This window comes from Heterodontus francisci, chromosome 16 (assembly GCF_036365525.1).
Source record: "Heterodontus francisci isolate sHetFra1 chromosome 16, sHetFra1.hap1, whole genome shotgun sequence".
Lineage (NCBI taxonomy): Eukaryota > Metazoa > Chordata > Chondrichthyes > Heterodontiformes > Heterodontidae > Heterodontus > Heterodontus francisci.
The window spans coordinates 85,728,231-85,753,420 of NC_090386.1; the positions used below are offsets into that span (position 1 = coordinate 85,728,231).

A 25,190-nucleotide genomic window follows, 5' to 3' on the forward strand; every position below is an offset into this window, starting at 1 on the left:
GTTTCCAGAATTGAACCCAGGTCCCTGGAGTTGTGAGGCTGCGGTGCTAACCACTACGCCACATTTCTTTTAATCTAATACTATCCTTAACTCCTGACTGACTCACGGATGACTGAGTTTTCTTGCTGAGTTTTTGTTTTTCAATGGAATGTATTTTTGTTGAACATTTTGAATTGTTTCTTTAAATGTTTTCCACTGGTCATTTATTGCCATACCTTTTAGTCTATTTAACTAATTGACCTTAGCCAGTTCTTCCCTCATACCTCTGCAATTGGCTTTCAGTTTAAGATTCATGTTTGTGATTGGAGAATGTCACTTTCAAACATAACATGGAATTCAATGGTATTATGATCACTATTTCCCAGTGGATCTTTTACTATGACATTACTAATTAACCCTGCTTCATTACATAATACTAGATCTAAGAGCTTTATCCCTAGTCAGTTCCACAATGTTTGCTCCAAGAAACTGTCACCAAAATATTCTACCAACTTACCTAAACCCCTCTTGCCAATTTCATTGCCCCAGTCTACATGAAGATGTCTCTTGCAATTATTACATTGCCTTCTGACTCTATAATCTCCCCACTGAGCTATGGTTAAGACTGCTGCTGAGCTGATGGAGGGGAATTTAGCAGTAGTAAAGATGGGGCCGAATGAATTCACTCCACTATTGTCGATTCTGAGCTAGTGGACTTTCAGTCATCTTTGTCTCTTTCCGTGCCAAGTTACTCTTGACATTGTCTACCTAGTGCTCCCTTGGTCTTCCTCGGTCACTTGTTTCCTGTATCTCTGTGGATGGGCTGTGAACTCTATTATATCTAAGTTCTTGACATAAAATTCTTGATTTTTTTTGCAGCCTGGACTCTCCCAGTATTCCTCTCAACCAACTTATTTCTCCTGTTATCTTTTGCTCGTCAAACATTTTAACATTTTCAGCCCTCGTCTGTTTTGTTGAGGCATGTTGTACTTTGCCTTAGTGATAGGGCGCCTTAGTATATATCACGACTTCCATGCATGTAGCTTGAAAAGTTCTAAAAAGGCAGCCTGCTATGTGTTGTATCTCTACCTCCTCGCTGCTCTGCCTGTGCCACTTGATAAGGAGGGAAGTGTTCGACAATCGATTTGATGGAGCTGTGTTTGCAGTGAAACCCTGGTGATGCAGAGCCGCTGTGCTTGCAGCCAGCGAGATCTCTTAAGTGCGGCATTCAGTGTTTTGGAGGTGGGGGAAGGGTGGGGGAAGGGTGGAAAGTATCGCGTTTGGTCAGATGGATTGTGAATGCAGCCTCTGGCAGGATGCAAGCAGAAATCGGAGGGCAGTGAGATCAAACCTTGGAAAAGGGACTGATTTTTTTCCTGCTACATTGAAGATATTCAGTCTGGTTCGTTGAAATCAAGAAGCTACCATCAGCCATACTTCCGGACCGTCGCCTTTTAAAGTATATTTTATATACACACACAAACAGTGTTGCAGACAGCTATATCTTTTTGTGATCAATAACCAGCGGAAGAAGCAAAAACATAGATCGAGGAGGAGGAGGAGGGGGGTGGAAAAAGCAAGGGAGGTTTAAAGGGGAAGGGAAGTTTACAGACCAGCTTGCTGTTTTTTGTGGAGGCTTTTTTTTTCCCCAGTCACTGGATCGCGTGGATCGGGGACAATAGAGACACCGCGTCCAAAAACTGACCCTGAAATTGAGGCGCTGCGGAGCTGCTTTAATTCGACTTTGATTTTTTCCACCCCCCCCCCCCCTCCTCTTTCCCCACCCACCTTTCCATTTTTTTTTCAAATCGCAAATTCACTTTGCATTTTTTTTTTAAAACACCACAACAAAAAGCGAGAACATGGCTGTTGCGGCAGGCGGGCTATTCCACAACGGGTTGCTGCAGCACGACCATGGAGTCCAGAGCGAGCCCCAGATTGCCGAACTGTGCCGAAGTTTGGAAGTCGGCACCGTCATGACTTTGTTCTACTCCAAGAAGTCGCAGCGGCCGGAGAGGAGGACGCTCCAGGTAAAACTGGAGACCCGCCAGGTCATCTGGAGCCGGGGAGCGGAGAAAGTGGAGGGAGAAAGTAAGTGAGCGATTTGGCTCGCGGTTCTACATTGGGTTAGAGAGAGGAGGAGGCAGAGAAAAGGTGGAAAATATTTTGGGGACAGAATAATATTTAGCACGGCAAAGTCTCTCTTTCTCCCCCCCCCCAAACAAAATCCTCATTTAAAAGGGCAATGTCCATTAGAGGGGGAGGGGAGCAGCAATAATATTTTGGTTACGTTTTTTGAAATAATTATTCCATACACACAAGTTTTGATACCTTGTGTGTTATTCAGCCACTTGGTGGGGCCCACCTGCTGCTCTAGGAGGTAGTACATCCTTGATGGCCCCACAACAGGCTTGCAGTTTTTATATCCTTCATGGAGTGCTTTAATTGGAGCTGGACTTAGTTTTAGTAGACGGCTTCTTCACTTATTTGCTCCCATTGTGTAGAACTCTCGTGGGGCAGTCACTTCATTGGAGTTCTAAAACAACTAGCCCGAGCACAGCGCAGATTTGCCAAAGTGTTCCCGGAGCTAAACGGGGTTAAATGATGAGTATGAGTTGCAAAAAACTTGGGTTGTATCCCCTTGAGTGTAGAAGGTTTAAAATGCTAACACAATAAAGTAGGTACAGCAAAACTATTTCCTCTGGTGGGGGAAATCCAGAACAAAGGGGACACGATCTTACAATTAGAGCCAGGCCATTTAGGAGTGAAATCGGGAAGCACTTTCTTCTACACAAAGAATGGTAGAACTGTGGAATGCTTCTCTCAAACGGCTGTGCATGCAGGGTCAATTAAAACTTTTGCAATTGAACTGGATGGATTCTTGGTATGAATCAAAGCTGGGTAAATGGAGTTTAATTACAGATCAGCCATGATCTAGTTGAAAGGAGGAAGAAGCTTGAGGGGCTGAATGGCATACGCTTATGTACTAAACCATATTTTTATTCCCCCCTCCACTCTTTCGAATTCAATGGATGAAGCCACCTCCCATTTGCACCTTTTTGTGCAGAATTCTAAAACTGTAGATCAAATTAATTCCAGTTCATTGTGTAAAAAAAATTTCCTGTACAAGTACAGAACTTAAATGCCAGTTCTGACAGAGTTACACACTCGTGATGTTAACATAGCTTTTCTCTTTGCATGCATTTCCTGACCTATGTGTTTTGAGGATTTTCTGTTAATTATTTCTGATTTCCAGTATTTGTTTCATTTGTCCCCACCCCCCATTATTTTGTATGTGCTTTTAAAATACTGAGCTCATTAACAAATGTAGTTACTCCATTGCCAATGTCGCTCAACACAGCAGCACCTTTTAAAAATCTAAGCACCGTTTTGCCATATGCAAGGTTTTATACTGTGCTATTTATATTGATTAAATTGCTTGAGCTCTGCTCATTGATCAGTGAGAAACTCATAATTTAGTTCATTACTAAACCACACAGGCCAGGAGATCAGCTGATGTCTAGGGTTAATGGTGGTTCAGTGGAGATAGAGGGGGAGAATCTAGCAAATCACTTGCATCTCAACACTATCCAGTGAGTCCTGGTAGAAAATGTGCACGTGGGAATGTTAGTTGGCATGACACTGGTGTTCAGGTCTTTCTCTCTGGGGCCCAGTAGTCTGTTGGCATTGGCTGTGTTGGTTCAACCAGGGAGAATTGCCACTTGATAAGGGCTGCATGTGCATCATATAATATATTTAAGTGGCTAGGTACAGGAGAAGAAGGGAGGAACTGAGATGTTTCCACTGGCAGGTGAAGCTAGGACAAGAGGGCATAGCCTCAAAATTAGAGGGAGCAGATTTAGGACTGAATTAAGAAGGAACTTCTTCACCCAGAGGGTTGTTAATCTATGGAATTCCTTGCCCAGTGAAGTAGTTGATGCTTCTTCAGTAAACGTTTTAAAATCTAAGGTAGATATCTTTTTGAACAATAAAGGAATTAAGGGATACGGTGAGAGTGCGGGTAAGTGGATCTGAGTCCACGAAAAGATCAGCCATGATCTTATTGAATGGCGGAGCAGGCTCGAGGGGCCGGACAGCATACTCCTGCTCCTAGTTCTTATGAGATAGAGACAGTGGGGGAGGAGAAAACCAAAATTGTTGATTGTACAATGTCATTGCTATAAGAGTTGCTAAAGGCAAACATAAAGATAGTTTTAAAATTCTGATACCATGTGCTGTATCTTGAGCTAAGCATGTTCATGCCGTCATGCCCTGTGTCATTGGCACAGATGAGCTTCTGACTCGCCATCACTAAGACAGCCTATTTCCACCTCTGTAATATCGTCTGACTCCACTCCTGCCTCAGCCCATCTGCTGCTGAAACCCTCCTTCATGCTGTTGTTATCTCTCAACTTAACTGTTCCAACTCTCACCGAGCTAGCCTCCCATATCCTACCCTCTGCAAACTTGAGGTCATCCAAAACTCTGCTGGTTGTCTTAACTCGCAACGAGTCCCGTTCACCCATCAGCTCTGTGCTCACTGGCACCCAGTTAAGCAATTCCTCAATTTTAAAGTTCTGATCCATATTTTCAAATCCCTATATGGCCTCAGCTCTCCCTATCTCTAATTACAACCCTCCAAGATATCTGCACCTCTAATTCTGGTCTCTTGAGCATCCTCGATTTTAATCGCTCCACCATTGGCAGCCATGCCCTAAGCTCTGGAATTCCCTCCCTAAAGCTTTCCATCTTATCTTATCTCTACCTCTCTTTCCTCCTTTAAGAAGCTGCTTAAAACCTACCTTTTGCCCAAGCTTTTGGTCATCTGCCCTGATAACGAGCTACATAAGGGGGCATCACATTTTGTTTATCTCTCCTCTGAACTGCCTTGGTTTTACTATGTTAAAGGCCCCAAACTAAATGCAAGTTGGTGTATGCAGTAATAAGACAGGTCAAACTTAGTGTTGGCATTCCAGCTAGTTGAAGAGGTCAGATGGGACTGGCTGGAATTGGTGACTGAGATTCCCTACTTGGGGGGGGGGGGGTGGTAGTTGATGGTCATTCTTATCCAAGAACTGTACTTGGCAAAGTGGTTGTTTGGGTTTACCCGCAAGTGATGTCAGCCTTTTTAGATAGCCTATCATAAAGAAATGAAGTACTGACCTTTAAATAGTACTGATGTCTATATCTGTGAGACCTGGGGATGATCGTGCATAGGCTTTTGGTAAACTGAAGAGAAATATACTATTGGAATGGTGGCTATGCACGAGTGGTCCAAACGCTTATCATGCCTGCAGCCTTTTTTTGCCCTATTTTTACTCTCGTGAGTGTGACCATGAGGGAAACTAAATTTATAGGTTGAGGGTGACTGTGTTAGTAGTGCAGTACTGGAGAATCTGAAAGATGGATTAATCAGCTTCCTCTCTGCTCCAATGAAAGCGGAGCACATTATGACACAGTGCAAGCTGTAGGTAAAAGGACAAATCTCGGCCACTGACCCTGAGGTTTGCATGTATTTTTAACCTTCCCACATAATCTGATTTTCAACTCAATTTGGTTTCGGCTTTTTTTGTTGAATGATCGGTGTGGCTGAGCCTTGCCCTCTTGTATCCACCATTTGTAAAAGGCTGAACTACTTTACACTGGTCACAGTTAGAACTGTGTTCCTTTGCAGCTAGTTCTGTCAGGCATTAATATTTGCAGAAAAAAAATACAAGAGTGGTGAAAAGGTGACGAACCAGCATCACAAGCTGTTGCACTGATTGCTGGTTCTAGGTTGCGACTGTTACACAGGATTTATTTCAGCTGTAGATTGGAATGTGAGGGTGACCTGTCTGTTTCTTTGTGAAAATTTCTCCAGAGAAGCACAAAAAGGCTGGATTTTGTGCCTAGAATTTCTGAGTCCGGAACAATTTGCTGTTATGTAATTTTGATCTTTGGTGAACACAAAAATGAACTAAAACTGTTCTCAGGTTGGCCACCACATGTGGCGTGGCGAATGCAAATGACCTCACCGCCTTTGTTGCTAAGTGTAGGAGTATTGTAACAGCCTTGCTAGAATCCTCCCTTATACATATCCCATGCCAGAATTGTGCAGTGCAAATCCTTTACACTACTAGCCTTTTGCTGGTTAAGAGTGGTTTTAAAGAAAGTCTCATTATTGGAATCCTTTACAGACACTTGTTAAAATCAATGTTGAAGTCTTTTTTGTTTTTTTTTCTGAAAACTCGTTTTGGGCTGCTCATCTGGTGGACTCAACTGATTTAAAGCAGTGAGTAGCTAAAGGGAGACCCCAGGTTCGTTCCCTGGCCTCTGCTGAGTTAGATGAACTCAGTCAAGATGTTAGTGGAGCTGTTCTAATTGCTTCAGCACCCTGTGTTGGCGGAGTGGGGGGATTCCTCCTCCTCCTTGCTAACTAGTGACACCACCCCTGCTGCACATGCATGTCTGTGGACATACGGTGAGGACAGGATCAGGCTCGGCTGCAGTGTCCATCTGAGCTGTTGAATATCCAGGTTCGTGCAGAAATAATAGATTCATGAGGGATTACCAGAGGGCATAGGCTACCTGTGGGACTGGAGGCCATCAGGAGAGAATACAGTAGGTAAAGAGAAAGGAATAACAACATCAACTTGCATTTATATAGTGCCTTTAACATATAAAAATACTCCAAGACGCTTCATAGAGCCAAAAATTGACACAAGCCGCAGAAGGAGATATTGGGAAGGGGAGCTAGCTAAAATCTTTGTTAAAGAGGCAGGTTTTCAAGAGGGGTGGAGGTAACTAGCGAGGAGGAGAGGTTTTAGGAGAGAATTCCAGATATTGGGACCTAGGTGACTGAAGGTAGCTAATGGTGGGGCAAATGCAGTGGGAGATGCACAAGAGGATAGAGTTGGAGGAACGCAGAGTTCTCGGAGGTTGTAGACCTGAAGGAGGTTACAGAGATGGGGAGGGGACGAGGCCATGAAGAGAATTTTGAATTGGAGACGTTTGGAGGGATTTGATCACCTGGAGCCACTGTACATCAAGCTCTGGGGTGGTGGGTGAATGGGATTTGGTGCAAGTTAGGATGCGGGCAGCAGACTTTTGGATGAGCTGAAGTTTCTGGAGGGTGAACAATGGCAGGCCAGCCAGGAGAGCATTGAAATAGTTGAGTGTGGAGGTGACAAAATCATGGATGAAGATTTCACTAAAGTAAGGCGGGGGTGGACATGTATTTATTTTGTTTGAATAGTTGTGTGCTAATATCATTGGCCTTGAAGGAGTTGCAGAGCCTGACTGTCAGAGAACTGAATTATAACAGTAAAGTTACCATCATATATCTAAGAGAATGATTCAGCATCTGCTCAGTATGTGTATTCATCTTGTTTGTCAGGCTCAGTAACCATTCCAAGTCGGTACTTCCAATTATGTCATCTATTTAAACAAGAATATTAAATCAGAACATTTTCAATGTTTACTGTGAATGTATTTAACTGACTATTAAGGGAGGCCTGATGCTGAGCTTCCTCCTGATAGATTGATGAAGGGGTTGACATTGACTGACCCAGTCTGTGCATTGCTTGACAGTCTCATTGTTCAGTGTGGATGGCATTGAGGGGAAAGAAGGAATGGCATTGTGAATCATTTTCATTCCCTGCTTAATATTCTATTCTCTTCCAGTGTGTATGTGCTCTTGTTATTTTCCTGTTTTATTTTCAATATTTAGCACGCATCTCTTTATATTTCATTCTCGGTATGTGGGTGTCCATGGCAAGACTATTCCTGTCCTTAGTTGCCCTGAGAAGATAATCATGGGCCTTTTTAAAAATTCATTCTCGGGATGTAGGCATCGCTGGCAAGACCAGCACTTATTGCCCATCCCTCATTGTCCTGAGAAAGTGGTGATACAACTGAGTGATTTGCTACGGCACTGCAGAGGGCAGTTAATGATCAGCCACAAACTGGAAAAGGATGGCAGTTCTCTTTCTCTGAAGGACATAGTGAAACAGCTGGGTTTTTACAACAATCCAACAGCTCCAAAGCAACATTCACAATTGGTCATTATTGCACTTATTAAACTCATCACTGATTCCCTTAGTGCATTTGTTTCCTCTGACTCCTATTTTCCTTTTTCTCTCCCAGATTTTTCCTCATCACTCTTCCCCATTTTGGTTAGTTGTTTGGGTTGGAGTGGCCATTCTTCATCCATGAGGCTATGGGGAAATTGGTGTTGGGCTCATTTGCCTTTGGGTTCAGCTTTGACTCCACCAAAGTCCACACATTTTCGATAGGAAAGCACTGGATAGCGATTGTGAGCAGTAACCTTTGCACGAGGGCGTTTATGCAACTTGTATATGCTAACATCAGAAACTTCACTGGGTTAGCACTAAGTTGGCAGAGGTGCTGTGCTGCCACACTTGCGATGGATAAGACAATCCAGCACTTCTAGGTCTTGTGCAGCAAAGCTAGCTGCTAACGTAAAGAAACTTCTATCCAGTCCCACCAATGTGCCTTAGTGCTAACATTAGAAATGTCCCTTCACTGTGTCATTGTGAGGTGTCCAGTCCCCACATTCTTTTGGGCCTCCTTATCTCGAGAGACAATGGATACGCGCCTGGAGGTGGTCAGTGGTTTGTGAAGCAGCGCCTGGAGTGGCTATAAAGGCCAATTCTGGAGTGACAGGCTCTTCCACAGGTGCTGCAGAGAAATTTGTTTGTTGGGGCTGTTGCACAGTTGGCTCTGCCCTTGCGCCTCTGTCTTTTTTCCTGCCAACTACTAAGTCTCTTCGACTCGCCACAATTTAGCCCTGTCTTTATGGCTGCCCGCCAGCTCTGGCGAATGCTGGCAACTGACTCCCACGACTTGTGATCAATGTCACACGATTTCATGTTGCGTTTGCAGACGTCTTTATAACGGAGACATGGACGGCCGGTGGGTCTGATACCAGTGGCGAGCTCGCTGTACAATGTGTCTTTGGGGATCCTGCCATCTTCCATGCGGCTCACATGGCCAAGCCATCTCAAGCGCCGCTGACTCAGTAGTGTGTGTAAGCTGGGGGTGTTGGCCGCTTCAAGGACTTCTGTGTTGGAGATATAGTCCTGCCACCTGATGCCAAGTATTCTCCGAAGGCAGCGAAGATGGAATGAATTGAGACGTCGCTCTTGGCTGGCATACGTTGTCCAGGCCTCGCTGCCGTAGAGCAAGGTACTGAGGACACAGGCCTGATACACTCGGACTTTTGTGTTCCGTGTCAGTGCGCCATTTTCCCACACTCTCTTGGCCAGTCTGAACATAGCAGTGGAAGCCTTACCCATGCGCTTGTTGATTTCTGCATCTAGAGACAGGTTACTGGTGATAGTTGAGCCTAGGTAGGTGAACTCTTGAACCACTTCCAGAGCGTGGTCGCCAATATTGATGGATGGAGCATTTCTGACATCCTGCCCCATGATGTTCGTTTTCTTGAGGCTGATGGTTAGGCCAAATTCATTGCAGGCAGACGCAAACCTGTCGATGAGACTCTGCAGGCATTCTTCAGTGTGAGATGTTAAAGCAGCATCGTCAGCAAAGAGGAGTTCTCTGATGAGGACTTTCCGTACTTTGGACTTCGCTCTTAGACGGGCAAGGTTGAACAACCTGCCCCCTGATCTTGTGTGGAGGAAAATTCCTTCTTCAGAGGATTTGAACGCATGTGAAAGCAGCAGGGAGAAGAAAATCCCAAAAAGTGTGGGTGCGAGAACACAGCCCTGTTTCACACCACTCAGGATAGGAAAGGGCTCTGATGAGGAGCCACCATGTTGAATTGTGCCTTTCATATTGTCATGGAATGAGGTGATGATACTTAGTAGCTTTGGTGGACATCCGATCTTTTCTAGTAGTCTGAAGAGACCACGTCTGCTGACGAGGTCAAAGGCTTTGGTGAGATCAATGAAAGCAATGTAGAGGGGCATCTGTTGTTCACGGCATTTCTCCTGTATTGACGAAGGGAGAACAGCATGTCAATAGTCGATCTCTCTGCACGAAAGCCACACTGTGCCTCAGGGTAGACGCGCTCGGCCAGCTTCTGGAGCCTGTTCAGAGCGACTCGAGCAAAGACTTTCCCCACTATGCTGAGCAGGGAGATTCCACGGTAGTTGTTGCAGTCACCGCGGTCACCTTTGTTTTTATAGAGGGTGATGATGTTGGCATCGCGCATGTCCTGGGGTACTGCTCCCTCGTCCCAGCACAGGCATAGCAGTTCATGTAGTGCTGAGAGTATAGCAGGCTTGGCACTCTTGATTATTTCAGGGGTAATGCTGTCCTTCCCAGGGGCTTTTCCGCTGGCTAGGGAATCAATGGCATCACTGAGTTCCGATTTGGTTGGCTGTATGTCCAGCTCATCCATGACTGGTAGAGGCTGGGCTGCATTGAGGGCAGTCTCAGTGACAGCATTCTCCCTGGAGTACAGTTCTAGGTAGTGCTCAACCCAGCGGTCCATCTGTTTGCGTTGGTCAGTGATTATGTCCCCCGATTTAGATTTGAGGGGGGTGATCTTCTTGATGGTTGGCCCAAGAGCTCTCTTCATGCCATCATACATTCCTCTGATGTTTCCGGTCCCCACATGAGACATCCTTATAACCCCTGTGAAGATTGGCAGTTGTGCCTTTTTCTATATCGAGACCATTCCAACTCATTATGTATGGGATTGTTAGAACCAGTTGAGAGAAGCTATATCCATCCCATTGGAATGTGCTGGAATCCTTCTCGAATGTCACACTGGACCATGCAGTCTCACTGGCTCCATTTCATCATTCAGAATCATTTGATTTTAACAAAGAGCGAAACCTCAATTATTAATATTTTCAATTACCTGGGTGACTTTTTATGCCAGTGGCGCTCAGCGCTTGGGTCCACAAGCTCCTTTTCCACCCCCGCCCCCACCCGAGTGTGATCTTTTGCCAGCGAGGTTTGCTGACACTGCAGTGGCCGATCAATCAACTGATCTGCTGGCTCAGAGCTTCCTTGCTGATCGGTGCACGAATCCTACTGCTGGACCTACCACTGGCCCAAGGGTGCAGTCATGAGGTTCCTAGCTGCAGGGGTGAACGCTAAAGTTGGTGCACACTCACCTCACAGTGTGAATGGTGACCTTCGCTTCACTGCTATCTCTTAAACCCCATTCCAGAGTGGCCAACTCTAAAACCCAACCCAAAGCCAGCCACTGGCTGTTTTGGTTTGGATGCTGCCCGATCTACTTTCTGTTGAGAAATTTTGCCCTTTGCGTTTGCAGAGGAGGAGAAAGAGCAAAACAGCATCTACAGCTACTGACTATTTGCACAAGATGGTTGCCGGTGATATTTACTTTCATGGGACACAGGAATTGGAGATGACGAAGGAAATTCATCTTCAGTTTACTTTCTTATTATAAAAGAAAACATTGTTATTAGCTATGGTCTGGTAAATTTAACCTGGAGTTGCATCTTCTGAGCCAAGTGTCGGCAGCTTAAAATAGCAAGATCTGACCTGCCCTCAGTTGATGCAGCAGTTAGGAGTGTTTGTTAGTCATTGGCTCCTGTGGATGCAGGGAGAGGGAAACACTAGTTTCATTCTGTCCAGTGCACTGTGAATGAGTATGCTGGGTTGTGGTGCCCTCCACAGTCCAATAGTCTGCCAGCATTCACTGAATGGATTCACACATGAAGAATGGTCAGTAAGACAAGGTACTGTAGAGCTACTGGAGACCATGGGCCTGTCTGCCAGCCAAACACTGTGCCTTCATAGGAAGAAGGCTGAAAATTAGAAGTCCCCCAACCCCTCACCCCAAAAGGTAATCCTTGCATTCAGTACTTAAACTTAAGGGGACATTTACATTTGCGCAGGGATAAGAAATTTTTATAGTCCTTTTATAGTGTGGTGTTTGCATTAAACACCTGCTGTCTGAAAAGTGAGCTTGCCATTGGTCAGGAGTCCAAAAGGGCTCGATGCTGTTTTGTTTCTCATAAAAGTGAAAAGAGTGCACCTTCATCCTGGTGGAAGTGGGTTCCGCATTTTCTGCACTTGATGCAAAGCTGTTCCTGTTCAAGAAGCTCAATACTGAGCCAAGTGTGGCCACAAACACATTAAAATAAGTTCACTAGCTGTGTATGAACAGCTTTGTTGCTATTGAACGAAGGAATTGATTGAGTGGCTGAACGTACGGAAGCACTTGGTGAGATCGTGTTGGTGCCACTCCATTTAATATATTCCATCATTGCTACACCCTCAATCGGTTTAGATATGTGAGGCTCTTGGTTCAGGTGCATTTTTCACTCTGGCTAATATGACCTTAGCGCTAATGGTTGCGTGCTTTATGAAATATTATAGTACATTCGTCATCACATACACCTTATTGAATATCAAGTGCATGGTGTCCAAGGGCACCATTATATTTATGGGCAATGTACTTGCTAAAGCCATAATTTCCCCAAAACGTCATATTTCTTGCATAATGCAGTGAAGGTTATATTCACAGGAAGGTGGTGTGGGTGTCCCACAAGGCTGCTTAGTGCCATTTTCTCTGCAGTTTACTGCTGCGTGTTTGCAAACAGTGGTTGAGTGAGACCAGATGGCAGAGTCTGTGTGTATAAACTTGGGAGTTAATCTGTAAAGTATAATTGGATATTAAAAACAAAGGTACCCACAGAACAGAATTGTTACAAAAATGAATGCACAATATTTAGAAGGGAATGTATCTGAATGGATGTATGTTGGCTGTGGAGTAGAAAGAAAAGAGTAAGGCTAAATGGATGTTTTTCAGATTAGCAGGATTTGGGTAGCAGTGGAGTCTCCTTCAATATCCGTTATATGGATGTCTTGAGTATTAACACAATGGAATGATAATGGTGTTTAGCAGAGAAATCAAATTATGAACCATGGCAAACTAAGGAAGATTAGCGAGATGTAGACAGATTAGTGGATTGGGTAGGTACGTAGTTGGAGGTTTCAGTTCAGTACTGCGAAATGTAAGGCATACAAAAGAACAAAGAACAGTACAGCACAGGAACAGGCCATTCGGCCCTCCAAGCCTGCGCCGATCTTGATGCCTGCCGAAACTAACACTTTCTGCACTTCCAGGGCTCATATCCCTCTATTCCCTTCCTATTCATATATTTGTCAAGATGTCTTTTAAACGTCGCTATCGTATCTGCTTTCACCACCTCCCCTGGCAGCAAGTTCCAGGCACTCACCACCCTATGTGTAAAACCTTGCCTCGCACATCCCCTCTAAACTTTGCCCCTTGCACCTTAAACCTATGTCCCCTAGTAACTGACTCTTCCACCCTGGGAAAAAGCTTCTGACTATCCACTCTGTCCATACCATTCATAACTTTGTAAACCTCTATCATGTTGCCCCTCCACCTCCGTCGTTCCAGTGAAAACAATCCGGGTTTTTCCAACCTCTCCTTATAGCTAATGCCCTCCAGACCAGGCAACATCCTGGTAAACCTCCTCTGTGCCCTCTCCAAAGCCTCCACGTCCTTCTGGTAGTGTGGCAACCAGAATTGCATGCAATATTCTAAGTGTATTTTATATATATATATTTTATATATTTTATATTCTACATTTTGAGAAAAACAGTAAAAGGCAGTATGTCTTAATTGGTAAGATTTACAGTGGAGGAACAGAGATGGGACTTCAAAGGTAGTCCAATCTGGAAAGATCATAACAGGCAAGTGATGCATTGGGACATTGAATATAATGGCAAGGAAGTAATTTATAGTATCATAGAATAGTTACAGCACAGAAGGAGGCCGTTTGGCCCATTGAGTCTGTGCTGGCTCTCTGCAAGCGCAATTGAAATAGTCCCACTCGCTGGCCCTTTTCCCAAAGCCCTGCAATTTTTTTCTCTTCAGTTACTTATCCAATTCCCTTTTGAAAGCCACAACTGAATCTGCCTCAAGCCTCTATCGCCCTTATAGACAGTGCATTTCAGATCATAACCGCTGGCTGCATAAAATGTATTTCTTCGTGTCGCCTTTGGCTCTTTTGCCAATCACTTTCTCCAGGAATCTCCAAGAATTAAAGATTGATCTCCTTCCAGCAACTCTAGAGAAAAAACATAGGGGCATTAAAAAAAATTCATTGACTTTGAACATTTTAGTTTGTTATACAAATATTGGAAGTGGGGCAGTGACAGGGGGAGGTTTATTGACAGTCAAGAACCATCTATTCAGTAACAAGAAGTCTGTTTGCTTTCCATTTCTCCTTGGGAAGGCAGGGTACCATGAGGTTGGACGTGTTGCGTGACCAGCAGGAACGTGGGGAGGGCAGTTGGAAGCGGGAAGGTGCTACGACTGACCGCTCAAGTCAAAGCCCCCAATCAAAACATACGATCCTGATTGTGGTGGGAGAACCACACTGTTGATTCAGTCCCGTCCCTCCACAGATCGCCTAACATATCATTTTAAACTTTCCAAATTAAAGAAAGAACCAGCCAAATTGTACCATCTATTAATCCCCGAATGAGGCTAACCAAGCCAGATATCTTTAGATCAACAAATTAACAAGAATTGGACTCCTTGCATACTTACGTTCCTGCTGAAGTGAAATCTTCCAATGTGGAATAGTCCAAGGTTACTTGAAGTCCTCACAGCCGTCTGATGGGGGGGGAAAAAAGGTTTTTCAATAGTAGAGCAGTCCGTAGTCTAATTCAGCAGTTGAATTGATGTTCTTCTTTTCCAGTGATGAATTTCAGCAATTACAGTTCAGTAATTAAAAGAATTTGGCTATTTTCTTTTAAGAAATTAATCTGGCTTGACATCAGAATTCTGAGAGTATAATAGGGTTTAAATAAACCAGGAGAGAGCTCTTTTTTTCTTCAGCATATGCTGGCTGACAGTCTATGTGTCTGTCTCTGTTAACTGTGTCTCAAAAGCCAGTTTTTCAACTAGTTTCAAATGTCAGTCAGCAACAATGTATCTCTCGATCCCTAGTCTCTGAGTAGCTGTATCCCAGGGCAACCAAAATGCACTCTTTGATTCAGTCTCTGGAGCTTGTTGCCTTAAAGCAGTACTGCTCCTTTTCCAGCCTTAAAGGATTCTTCCAGGAAAAAAAAACTACAGGATCTTAACAAAGGTCATATGATACCTCCAGGAATACATCCAACCAGAGTTGGCGACCCTATGAATGGTTTGGGTCGTGACTTTGGAGATAACAGTGGTTAGGCCATAATTGGAGTACTGCACTCATTATTGGAAGGATACTGATGATAGGGAAAGAGTGAAGATCCACCAAAATGAATGACATTCTCCATGATTGAGACTGTCATGCTTTTTTCCTTCCCGTTGCTTTTTAACCAATCCTCCAGCTCTATGGACTGTCCTTGCATGGTTCCCCTCCTATCTGGCCCAAAATAGCTTGACCATCCACAGCATTGCTTCTTTTCCTGCCCCTTGGAGTGCCCAGCAGAGAGACTAGAACTAGGGGCCGCAGTTTAAAAATAAGGGGTTGCCCATTTAAGACAGAGACGAGGAGAAATGTTTTTCCCTGAGGGTTGTGAGTCTTTGGAACTCTCTCTTTCTCCCAGAGAGCAGGGTCATTGAATATTTTTAAGGCAGAGATAGATAAATTCTTGACTAACAAGGAAGTCAAAGGGTATTGGGGGTAGGTGGGAAAGTGGAGTTGAGGCCACAATCTGATCAGCCATGATCTTATTAAATAGCAGAGCAGGCTCTGGGGCCGAATGGCTTACTCCTGCTCCCAATTCGTATGTTTGTGCTGATCCTTGGTGAGATTAGCGACAGGTACTTGGTCAGTTTGCAGATGTATGCTGGCGATATCCAGATCTCCTACTCTAGACTTCATACATTGGGACAAAAAACAGAGCTGTGGGGCGAAGCACAACTGTCTTTCAAAGAGCTTGCACAGGCAGTACTTCTGTGCTGCAAGTTTCCATAGATGCGTGCAAAGTTTCTCCAACTGAAAAGTATGAAGAACAAAGCCCTGGTTTTTGGCCGCCACAAAAAATTCCCCGGACGACTTCATTGAACTCAATTGAGCCTTGTGAAACTCTGGAATCATGTTGAAACCAGAACTGAGCTTCAAACCTCACGTCACCAAGGCTACTTACTTGCACTTCCACAACAGTGCCCACCTGTTTCCCTATTTCACTGAAACTCTTATCCACTCTTTATTTGGGTCTGATTTCCTACCTGCAGTGCCCCCCCCCCCCCACCCCCACCACCCCACCCCTTCTTCCTCACCTGCCTCCTGTCCTACACCTATGTAAATTTAACTTTGTCCAGTACTCAGCTGCTAGTATCTGGTAACGTTTTAAGTCCTGCTCAATATTCATCCCTGTCCTGATTGATCTACAATGGTTTCCTATCTCCCAGTAAGTTGAACTTGAACTTAAAATAATTTCTCTTCATCTTCAAGTTCCTCATAGTCTCAGCTTCCTTCAGCCTCAGCTCTATGCCCTACGCCTCACCCCTCCCTTCCAGAACCCCACTACTGCTCTACTTCACCATCCTAAAACCCAATTTTTGACCACTTTAGGTCACTGTTCTTAGCTCTTCCACTGTGACTTAATGTCTACATTCCTTTTTATTTAGTTACTTCTTTGTAAAGTGCCTTGGCACCCTTTCTATATGAAAGATGCTTTATGGTGCTCCCCAGCTTTGATCTTGTTACAGCGATCAAAGCAATATGCTCTTAGAAATACATCTCACAATATGCATTACTGATACTCTGATGGTGTGTTCTTGATTAACTGTGAGCACTGCACCGTAGATCAATCCATGGCTCTGTATATTGCAGAGGAATGAAACCCAACCTGGGAATGTGTTGCAGTATTAAACACTGTGCTGTTGCCTGAATGTTTTTACATTGCTGAGGGTTGCTATGTGCCAACATTTGCACGCCACCCAGTTTGTTGAGTAAATCTACAAGAGGGCAGCATACTGGGCACTGTACGGTCGTGCTGACCCTGATTGTAGAGATGAGTAAGTTTGCCTCACTCTGATAGAAAAATAGGGATGTGGGAAGGTGTACATAAACTTAATCTGCACAAAGTTACATACAAATGCAATTGTGGCGAAGGATTTGTAGCGATGCTAGTTTGTTAGCGTTTTAATCAGAGTGAAGAACATGGCACCTGCCAAAACATCTGCAAGGTTGGCTCCTTTTTTTTTATTATTCGTTCATGGGAAGTGGGCGTCACTGGCCAGGCCAGCATTTATTGCCCATCCTTAACTACCCTTGAGAAGGTGGTGGTGAGCTGCCTTCTTGAACCGCTGCAGTGCATGTGAGGTAGGTACACCCATAGTGCTGTTAGGAAGGGAGTTCCAGGATTTTGACCCAGCGACAGTGAAGGAATGGCGATATAGTTCCAAGTCAGGATGGTGTGTAACTTGGACGGGAACTTGCAGGTGGTGATGTTCCCATGCATCTGCTGCTATTGTCCTTCTAGGTGGTAGAGGTCGCGTGTTTGGAAGGTGCTGTCTAAGAAGCCTTGGTGTATTGCTGCAGTGCATCTTGCAGATGGTACACACTGCTGCCACTGTGTGTCGGTGGTGGAGGGAGTGAATGTTTGTGGATGGGGTGCCAATCAAGCGGGCTGCTTTGTCCTGGATGGTGTCGAGCTTCTTGAGTGTTGTTGGAGCTGCACCCATCCAGGCAAGTGGAGAGTATTCCATCACACTCCTGACTTGTGCCTTGTAGATGGTGGACAGGCTTTGGGGAGTCAGGAGGTGAGTTACTCGCTGAGGATTCCTAGCCTCTGACCTGCTCTTGTAGCCACGGTATTTATATGGCTACTCCAGTTCAGTTTCTGGTCAATGGTAGCCCCTAGGATGTTGTTAGTGGGGGATTCAGTGATGGTAATGCTATTGAATGTCAAGGGGAGATGGTTATATTCTCTCTTGTTGGAGATGGTCATTGCCTGGCACTTGTGTGGCGCAACAGTTACTTGCCACTCATCAGCCAAGCCTGGATATTGTCCAGGTCGCATGTTCCAGGAATGCACGGTTTGGCGTAGGGATTGTACAAAGTTCTGATCACTAGTTGCAAGACTCAAAGACATTGAATGTGGTTGAAGATTTGGGAAGTTGGTGAATTTGGAATAGAACAGCAGCACAAGGCTTTATTTAACTATGGAGATTGAGGCTGTGTGCACCCTTGTAATGTGCTTATAGCCATTCCTCTCACCAACTCTTCCTTCCACCCCTTCTGAAGGTGCCATTCCAGCTATGTACCTTTTAGTCCCCAAATCTCCTTGCTGTTCTTGGCCTTTCAGCAGCATGGAATTGCTATAGCCCAATTTTAAGGCCTGCAAATTGAATGGGGAGCCATTTCAGCTGGCTTCCACTCACCTCCCTCCTTCCCCCAACTCCCTCAGATCAATATGCCCATTTTGCTGATCCTGTCTGGGACCACCCTCTGACCAGCCTGCTAAGATCCTATTAGAACCAGTGCATTTTGACATGAGGATACCCTGGAAGATGCATTCTGAATGCACCATTAATGAGATCAATAAGGCACACCTGGCAGAGACGAGAGCACAAGTGAGAAACCTTTGGGCCCGAAAATGGTAAAAGTTTGACTGTTTCCTCTGAGTTGGGACAGAGCTTTTACGGTGTTTCTTTGCACCTGGACCATGCTGGGCTTGTCTCTGACTGACAGTGGGACTGTGAGACCATTGAGATATTTTGCCTCCACCAATAAATGAGTAGCTCTAAGCAGCGGGTATTGGATACTTAATGGACAGTGATTCCTTTATTTGTCTTTCAAGGAATAGAGTGCATGATGCCAGGGCTTAAAATGTTAAATTTTGAGGATAGGTTGCACAAATGTAGCTTGCATTGCCATGTTTGTAAGGTTGTGGGGTGATGTAATTGATGATAAATGGGTTTGACAGAGTGCAGCAAAGCTATTTCCTCTGGTGGGAGAATCCAGAACAAGGGGGCACATTTTTACGATTGGAGCCAATGCATTCAGAAGTGAAATCAGGAAGCATTTTTTCACATAAAACATGGTGAAATAAGGAATTATTTCCACCAAAAGAGCCAATTGAAATTTTCAAGATTGTGGTCAATTGATTTAAGTTAGGTAAGGTTATAAAGCGGTATGGATAAAAGGCGAGTAAGTGGAGTTGAGGTACAGATCAGCTGTGATATAATTGAATGGTTGAACAGGCTCGATGGGCTGAATGGCCTCCTGTTCCTACATTCCTTTTTTCTCTGAGAAAAGAAGTTACCTCCTTGAACACACATCTGGCACGGAAATTAAATTACTGTCAGAAGTCCACTTAACCCATATTTCATGCTGTCATGAGATGAGCCATTCTGAATTACTGTAATGTTTTGATACTCCTTTTGCAAACTTGCCTGTAATCCTTTCGCTCTTCGAGTAGGGTTGTGGGGGAAGGAGGGAGAGAGGCTGAAGCAGCAACTTCTCTTTTGAGAGATGGGCCACGTGTACAGCATTGAAATGAGTCCCAGGTGTTCAACTCCAATGTGCTTCCCCTGATATTAAAGGATTCAGTCACCAGCTCTTTGTAACTCTAGAATAAAAAAAGGAATACTGGGACAGAATCTTAAGGTGTACATCAAGCAATGCCCTAGTCTCTAGCTGATTCTGAGGTTAAAAGTTCACCATAAAATTACCCAATTATTGTTTTTCTATACTCCCCACCCCCAATTGCATTCTATGTCCATGCTAATTGCTCAGTGTGACTAGGAGTATGGGATCATCTCTTTTTTCATTACAGAGCCAAGTGTATGAGGGCAATGTATATTTGACTTCCTTTATTCACCTCCTGCCATCACTCCCTCCCCACCTCGATAAAGGGGCCGGTCTTTGCAATTTTATTCCAATTGTAGATGAGCCATGTCAGCTGTGTCCCAAATTGTCACTCTGTAAACTTGCTTAAACCACTGCCCCAACAGAGATCCTCCTATTTCATTCAGTGGGGGAGAAAATCTTTTTAGGAACATGGGAACAGGAATAGGCCCTTTAGCCCCTTGAGGCTGTTCTATCATTCAGTGAGATCATGGCTGATCTGCCACCTAATTCCATATTTGCCCACCTTTTCTCCACATCCCTTAATACCTTTGGATAACAAAAATCGATCAATCACAGTTTTAAAATTAACCATCGATCTAGCATCAGTTGCTGTTTATGAAAGAGAGTTCTGAACTTCCACCACCCTTTGCATGAAGAAACGTTTCCTGATTTCACTCCTGAAAAGTCTGGCTCTAATTTTTTTTGACTATACCTCCAGTCCAAGTGGAAAATGTGTTCTCGGAGCAGAGGACAGGGAATTGGGACGGTGCCTGCTTGCACCAGGTTTCCGCCCTTACTGGCTCCCATGAGAACAGGGGAGGGCAGACCTTTCTTTTGCCTGCTGCCAACACCCCTGACCCATCTTGATGCCACTTTTGTTGGTATGGCATTGTTGGCAGGATCCCAGGCTCCCTTGGAAGTCCTGCCAGCTGTACGTCCTGCATGACCTACTTGTGGGTGCACTTGCCTTATAGGCCCACATGTGGGCACCATCTACAATGCTGCATTAAAATATCAATTGATGCAAGAGCGATCAATTCCTGTTTGAATATGGGGGTCTACCAGTAAGGAAGTAGCATGGACAGAGTAACCTCAGGCCTTTAGATCTTTGACCAGACTGGTCCATCCTCCCTCATTCTTGCAGGTGGACGCCCCAGAACTGTTGAATGCACATCTGGAACGGAAATTAAATTACTATCAGAAGTCCACTTTACCTTTGTTTCATGCTGCCATGAGATGAGTCATTCTGAATTATTGTAAGGTTTTGATACTCGTTTTGTAAATTTGCCTGTAATCCTTTCGCTCTTCGAGCAGGGTTGTGGGGGAAGGAGGGGGAGAGACTGAAGCAGCAACTTCTCTTTTGAGAGATGGGCCACGCGTAGAGCATTGAAATGAGTCCCAGGTGTTCAACTCCAACGTGCTTCCCCTGATATTTAAATTACCTCATTCCCAGGATTTGCAACAGGGTCATGGTGAGGTCAGGGGTTCCACAAAAGTCCTTCTGGACCATACATCTGGCAGCACAATAGCGTGTCCAAAATGCCTAGGCTTGTGTCTTTTTAAAAAGTAATTTATGTTATAAGGGTATAGGAGAGCACCTTAAGTGCACTGTTCAGTTTGGTACTGAGCTGCACCGACTCTGGTTTGAACCTGCTCTTTACTCTGTTGGATGATCTCGGCCATGGATTGTTGGTCGGAGGTACAGAAATTGGCATCCACCACCTTGAGTGTAGGAAGTCAGCCTGGATTCCTCCTCTTGAATGCTGTCCTATAATGCATAGGAAGTGGGTGTGTGTGGTGGGATGTAACCACAAAAGCTTACAGGACTGAATTAGGCGACTTAGCCCAACATGCCAGTGCTTTGCGAGAGCAATCCACAGTGAATCTTAATGCCCTGGTTATCTTTCTCCGCTTGAAATATTTCTTCAATCTTCCTTTAAAAGATGCAAAGTCCTGCATCGCACTTCCTGTGGCAAGACAGCCCATGTTCCCGCTATGAAAGAGTAAAGAAATTTCTGCCCAGCTGTGATACCTCTTCAGTGATTAAATGAATTGCAGGCACTTTCTTCCCTGGCTCACAACATTGTAAGAATTGTACCCCCACACCTTCAGGAGAGAAAGGAACTTTGGGGTCACAGCCTCATTCAGCACTAAATAAATCCTCAGCATTTACAGTTTTCCGTAATGGAGCTATTCGGCCCCAACCAGCTATTGCAGTTACCTTCAGAAGCCCTGTATTTGCTTTAATGAACTAAACCAGTTGTTGTAGATCTGTGTTCCCTTGTTGAAGAATAGTCATTGCCATGACGACGTGCGCAACAAGATGCTCTGCTATTGTGCTTGTGTATGGCAGCACACGTAATGACATAGGACGTGCTATTATCTGGGTGTTTAGTGTAACAGTTTAAACTAAAAGGATGAGGGCTGCTGCATAGCAACGCAAACCAGAAAGGTCCAAGTTCAGTCTCCTATTCCTGTTGAGTTAAGCCACTTGGGCTACAAATGTGCTATGGAAGAGGGGAAGGGAATCAGCAAAGGTTTCTGCTTGTTACTGCATTCTAGCGGCTGCTACTGGGAGGTTTTTTTTTTCTTTCATGGGACGTGAGTGCTGCTGGCAAGGCCAGCATTTATTGCCCATCCTTAATTGCCCTCGAGAAGGCTGTGGTGAGCCACTGCCTTGAACTGCTGCAGTCCATGTGGTATGGGTATACCCACAGTGCTGTTAGGGAGGGAGTTCCAGGTTTTTGACCCAGTGGCAGTGAAGGAACGGCAATATAGTTCCAAGTCAGGATGCTGTGTAACTTGCAAGGGAACTTGCAGGTGGTGGTGTTCCCATGCGTCTGCTGCCCTTATCATTCTAGGTGGTCGAGGTCGCAGGTGTGCAAGGTACTATCAAAGGAGGCTTGGCGAGTTGCTGAAGTGCATCTTGTAGATTGTATATTATACACTCTACCACAGTGTGCTGCTGGTGGAGGGAGTGAATATTTAAGGTGGTGGATGGGATGCTGATCAAGCTGACTGATTTGTCCTGGATGGTGTTGAGCGTCTTGAGTGTTGTTGGAACTGCAGCCATCCAGGCGAGTGGAGAGTATTCCATCACACTCCTGACTTGTGCCTTGTAGATGGTGGACAGGGAGTCAGGAGGTGAGTTACTCATCACAGAATTCCTAGCCTCTGACCTGCTCTTGTAGCCACAGTATTTATATGTCTGGTCCAGTTAAGTTTCTGGTCAATGATAACCCCCAGGATGTTGATGGTAGGGGATTCAGCAATGGTAATGCTTTTGAATGTCAAGGGGAGATGGTTAGGATCTCAGTTGTTGGAGATTGTCATTGCCTGGCACTTGTGCGGTGTGAATGTTACTTGTCACTTCTCAGCCCAAGCCTGAATGTTGTCTAGGTCTTGCTGCATGTGGACATTGAATGCTTCAGTGTCTGAGGAGTCGCAGATGGTGCTGAACGTTGTGCAATCGTCAGCGAGCATCCCCACTCTGAGCTTATGATGGATGAAAGGTCATTGAAGTAGCTGAAGATATATGGGCCTAGGACACTACCCTGCGGAACCCCTGCAGTGATGTCTTGGAGCTGAGAGATTTGGCCTCCAACAACCACAACCATCTTCCTTTGTGGTAGGTATAACTCCAACCAGTGGAGAGTTTTCCCCCTGGCACCCATTGACTGTGATTTTGTTAGGGCTCCATGATGCCATACTCAGTCAAAGGCTGCCTTGATGTCAAGGGCAGTCACTCTCACCTCACCTCTTGAATTCAGCTCTTTTCGCCATGTTTGGACCCAAGCTGTAAAGCGGTCTGGAGCCAAGTAACCCGGGCGGAACCCAAACTGAGCATTGGTGAGCAGATTATTGCTGTGTAAGTGCCACTTGATAGCACTGTCGACGACACTTTCCATCACTTTGCTGATGATTGAGAGTAGATTGATGGGGTGGTAATTGGTTTGTCCTGTTTTTTGTGGACAGTACCTACCTGGGCATTTTTCCACATTGTCAGGTGGATGCCAGTGTTTTAGCTATACTGGAACAGCTTGGCTTTGTGTATGAACAATAGGCTTGAGCGCTTTGCTCTGTTACCTGCTGACACTCGCTGAAGAATGGCAACTAGGCCACAGCCTGTCCCTTTGGTGAAGCTCTTGGTAACTATTCTTAGCAGTATATGGCATTTTACTAAGTCGTTTTGTATTTGTGTTTTATCTTTAATCCTTGATCAGTAGTTCCGTGCATGTAAAATCAATCTCGCACACCGACAGGAGTGGATGCTTGATGGTCAGTTTATATGCCGGAATTTGAGTTACAAGTAAAAGCCAGTGTTTTGTAGCACCTATTTAATCATCTTGGAGCAAGTCATCAACTGGAATTTGTTTCTGTGAGATCACTGCTTTCTGTATGGTGGTTGCATAACTGGATACACGCAGATGAGGAAGACCCAATCAGTCTATCTGACCAGAAATGAGAGCTTCTTAGGGCTTCTCTTGCCTGATAACTGAATAAACAATAATGTCACTGTTGCTGGTGATGGAGCAGTGCCTTTTTTTTTGTATGTACAGGTGAACATATGAATCTTACATATTGTGCCAGCTTGTACAGGGAAACACCCTTGCAATATAATTATGGATTTTGTCCTCAGATCTTTTGTGTTGTGTCTGACGAGAGCTGTGTAACACTGGGGAATTATTAGGCCACATCAGCCACTAAACTGAGAAAATGGAGAGCATTTCACCCAGACACATTGCATAATATAACGTGTTATGAATGTGAATCGTTTCCCAGTGTGGGTTGGTGCCAACACTGACACAATCTCTTGACCCTGCTTCTGCCCCTCTGCCAAACCTGTGGGCTGTAATGTATAATCTGAAAGAAAAACTGTGGGTTCGCCTTCCCACTCTCTTGCCCCCCCCCCCCCCCCCCCACCACCCACCAACCCAAGGATCGTGTTCTCTCATTGTCTCTTGTGCTCTCTATTTGCTCCTCCCTCTCTTTCGCCTGCTCTCCCTCCATGTCGCCTGCTCTCCCTCTCTCACCTCACTCACCTCACTCACTCGTTATCAAAAACTGCAAGCTGCAAATAGACGATCCAGCTTTTTAAAAAATTCATCTAAAGTTGCATTGTGGTTATGAGCAGGTAGAACTGACCGAATCTGCTTTTTTTTTCTTACTCATCTTGCTATCATTTGTGGTTTGATGTTTAGTGTTTCTGATTCTTCTGCTCATCGACAGGAAGTAGCTGCTTAGCACTGAAGTTGAGGTTTAGAAAAAATTGTTCTGCCTTTCAAGGAAGAACTGTGGGGGTGGCGAGAAGATGCTGTGATTAGGTGAACGATCATATGCCCATGTGCTCCCAATTGCCTAGGGATTGGTATGGTGTGCAGTGCAGAGATGGGCCTTACACACACGGGGTTGCTTTCTGCATGGGCAGCTGCGTTAACTTGCTTGTGAACTCTTGCTCCACAAAGAATTGCACATCTTTGAAATTTGCGTCAATGGTTCAGCGGCGTGCCTGGTTGGCTCAGTTGGTAGCACTTGCGCCCCTGTGCCGAAAGGTTGTGGTTTCAATCCCGATTTCAGCAGATTAAACCTGCTGACACTTCAGTGCCCAGAATTTTACTTTGCATTATCGGAGGTGCCATCCTTCAGGGGGAGATGACAAACCAAGCCCTATCTTTCATATTCTGGTGGTTGGGTTGGAAATGGCTTACGTCA

At 44.9% G+C, this 25,190-nt stretch overlaps 1 protein-coding gene across 1 annotated transcript in view; it reads left to right on the forward strand.

Moving 5' to 3' along the window:
- The first annotated feature begins 1,199 nt into the window (after window positions 1-1,199).
- LOC137378269 (1-phosphatidylinositol 4,5-bisphosphate phosphodiesterase gamma-1-like) overlaps window positions 1,200-25,190 on the forward strand; it is a 144,367-nt gene continuing 120,376 nt past the window's right edge. The window contains exon 1 of the mRNA XM_068048509.1: window positions 1,200-2,070. Coding sequence (XP_067904610.1) covers window positions 1,842-2,070 — 229 coding nt within the window. The 5' untranslated portion in view covers window positions 1,200-1,841. The remainder of the gene's footprint in view (window positions 2,071-25,190) is intronic.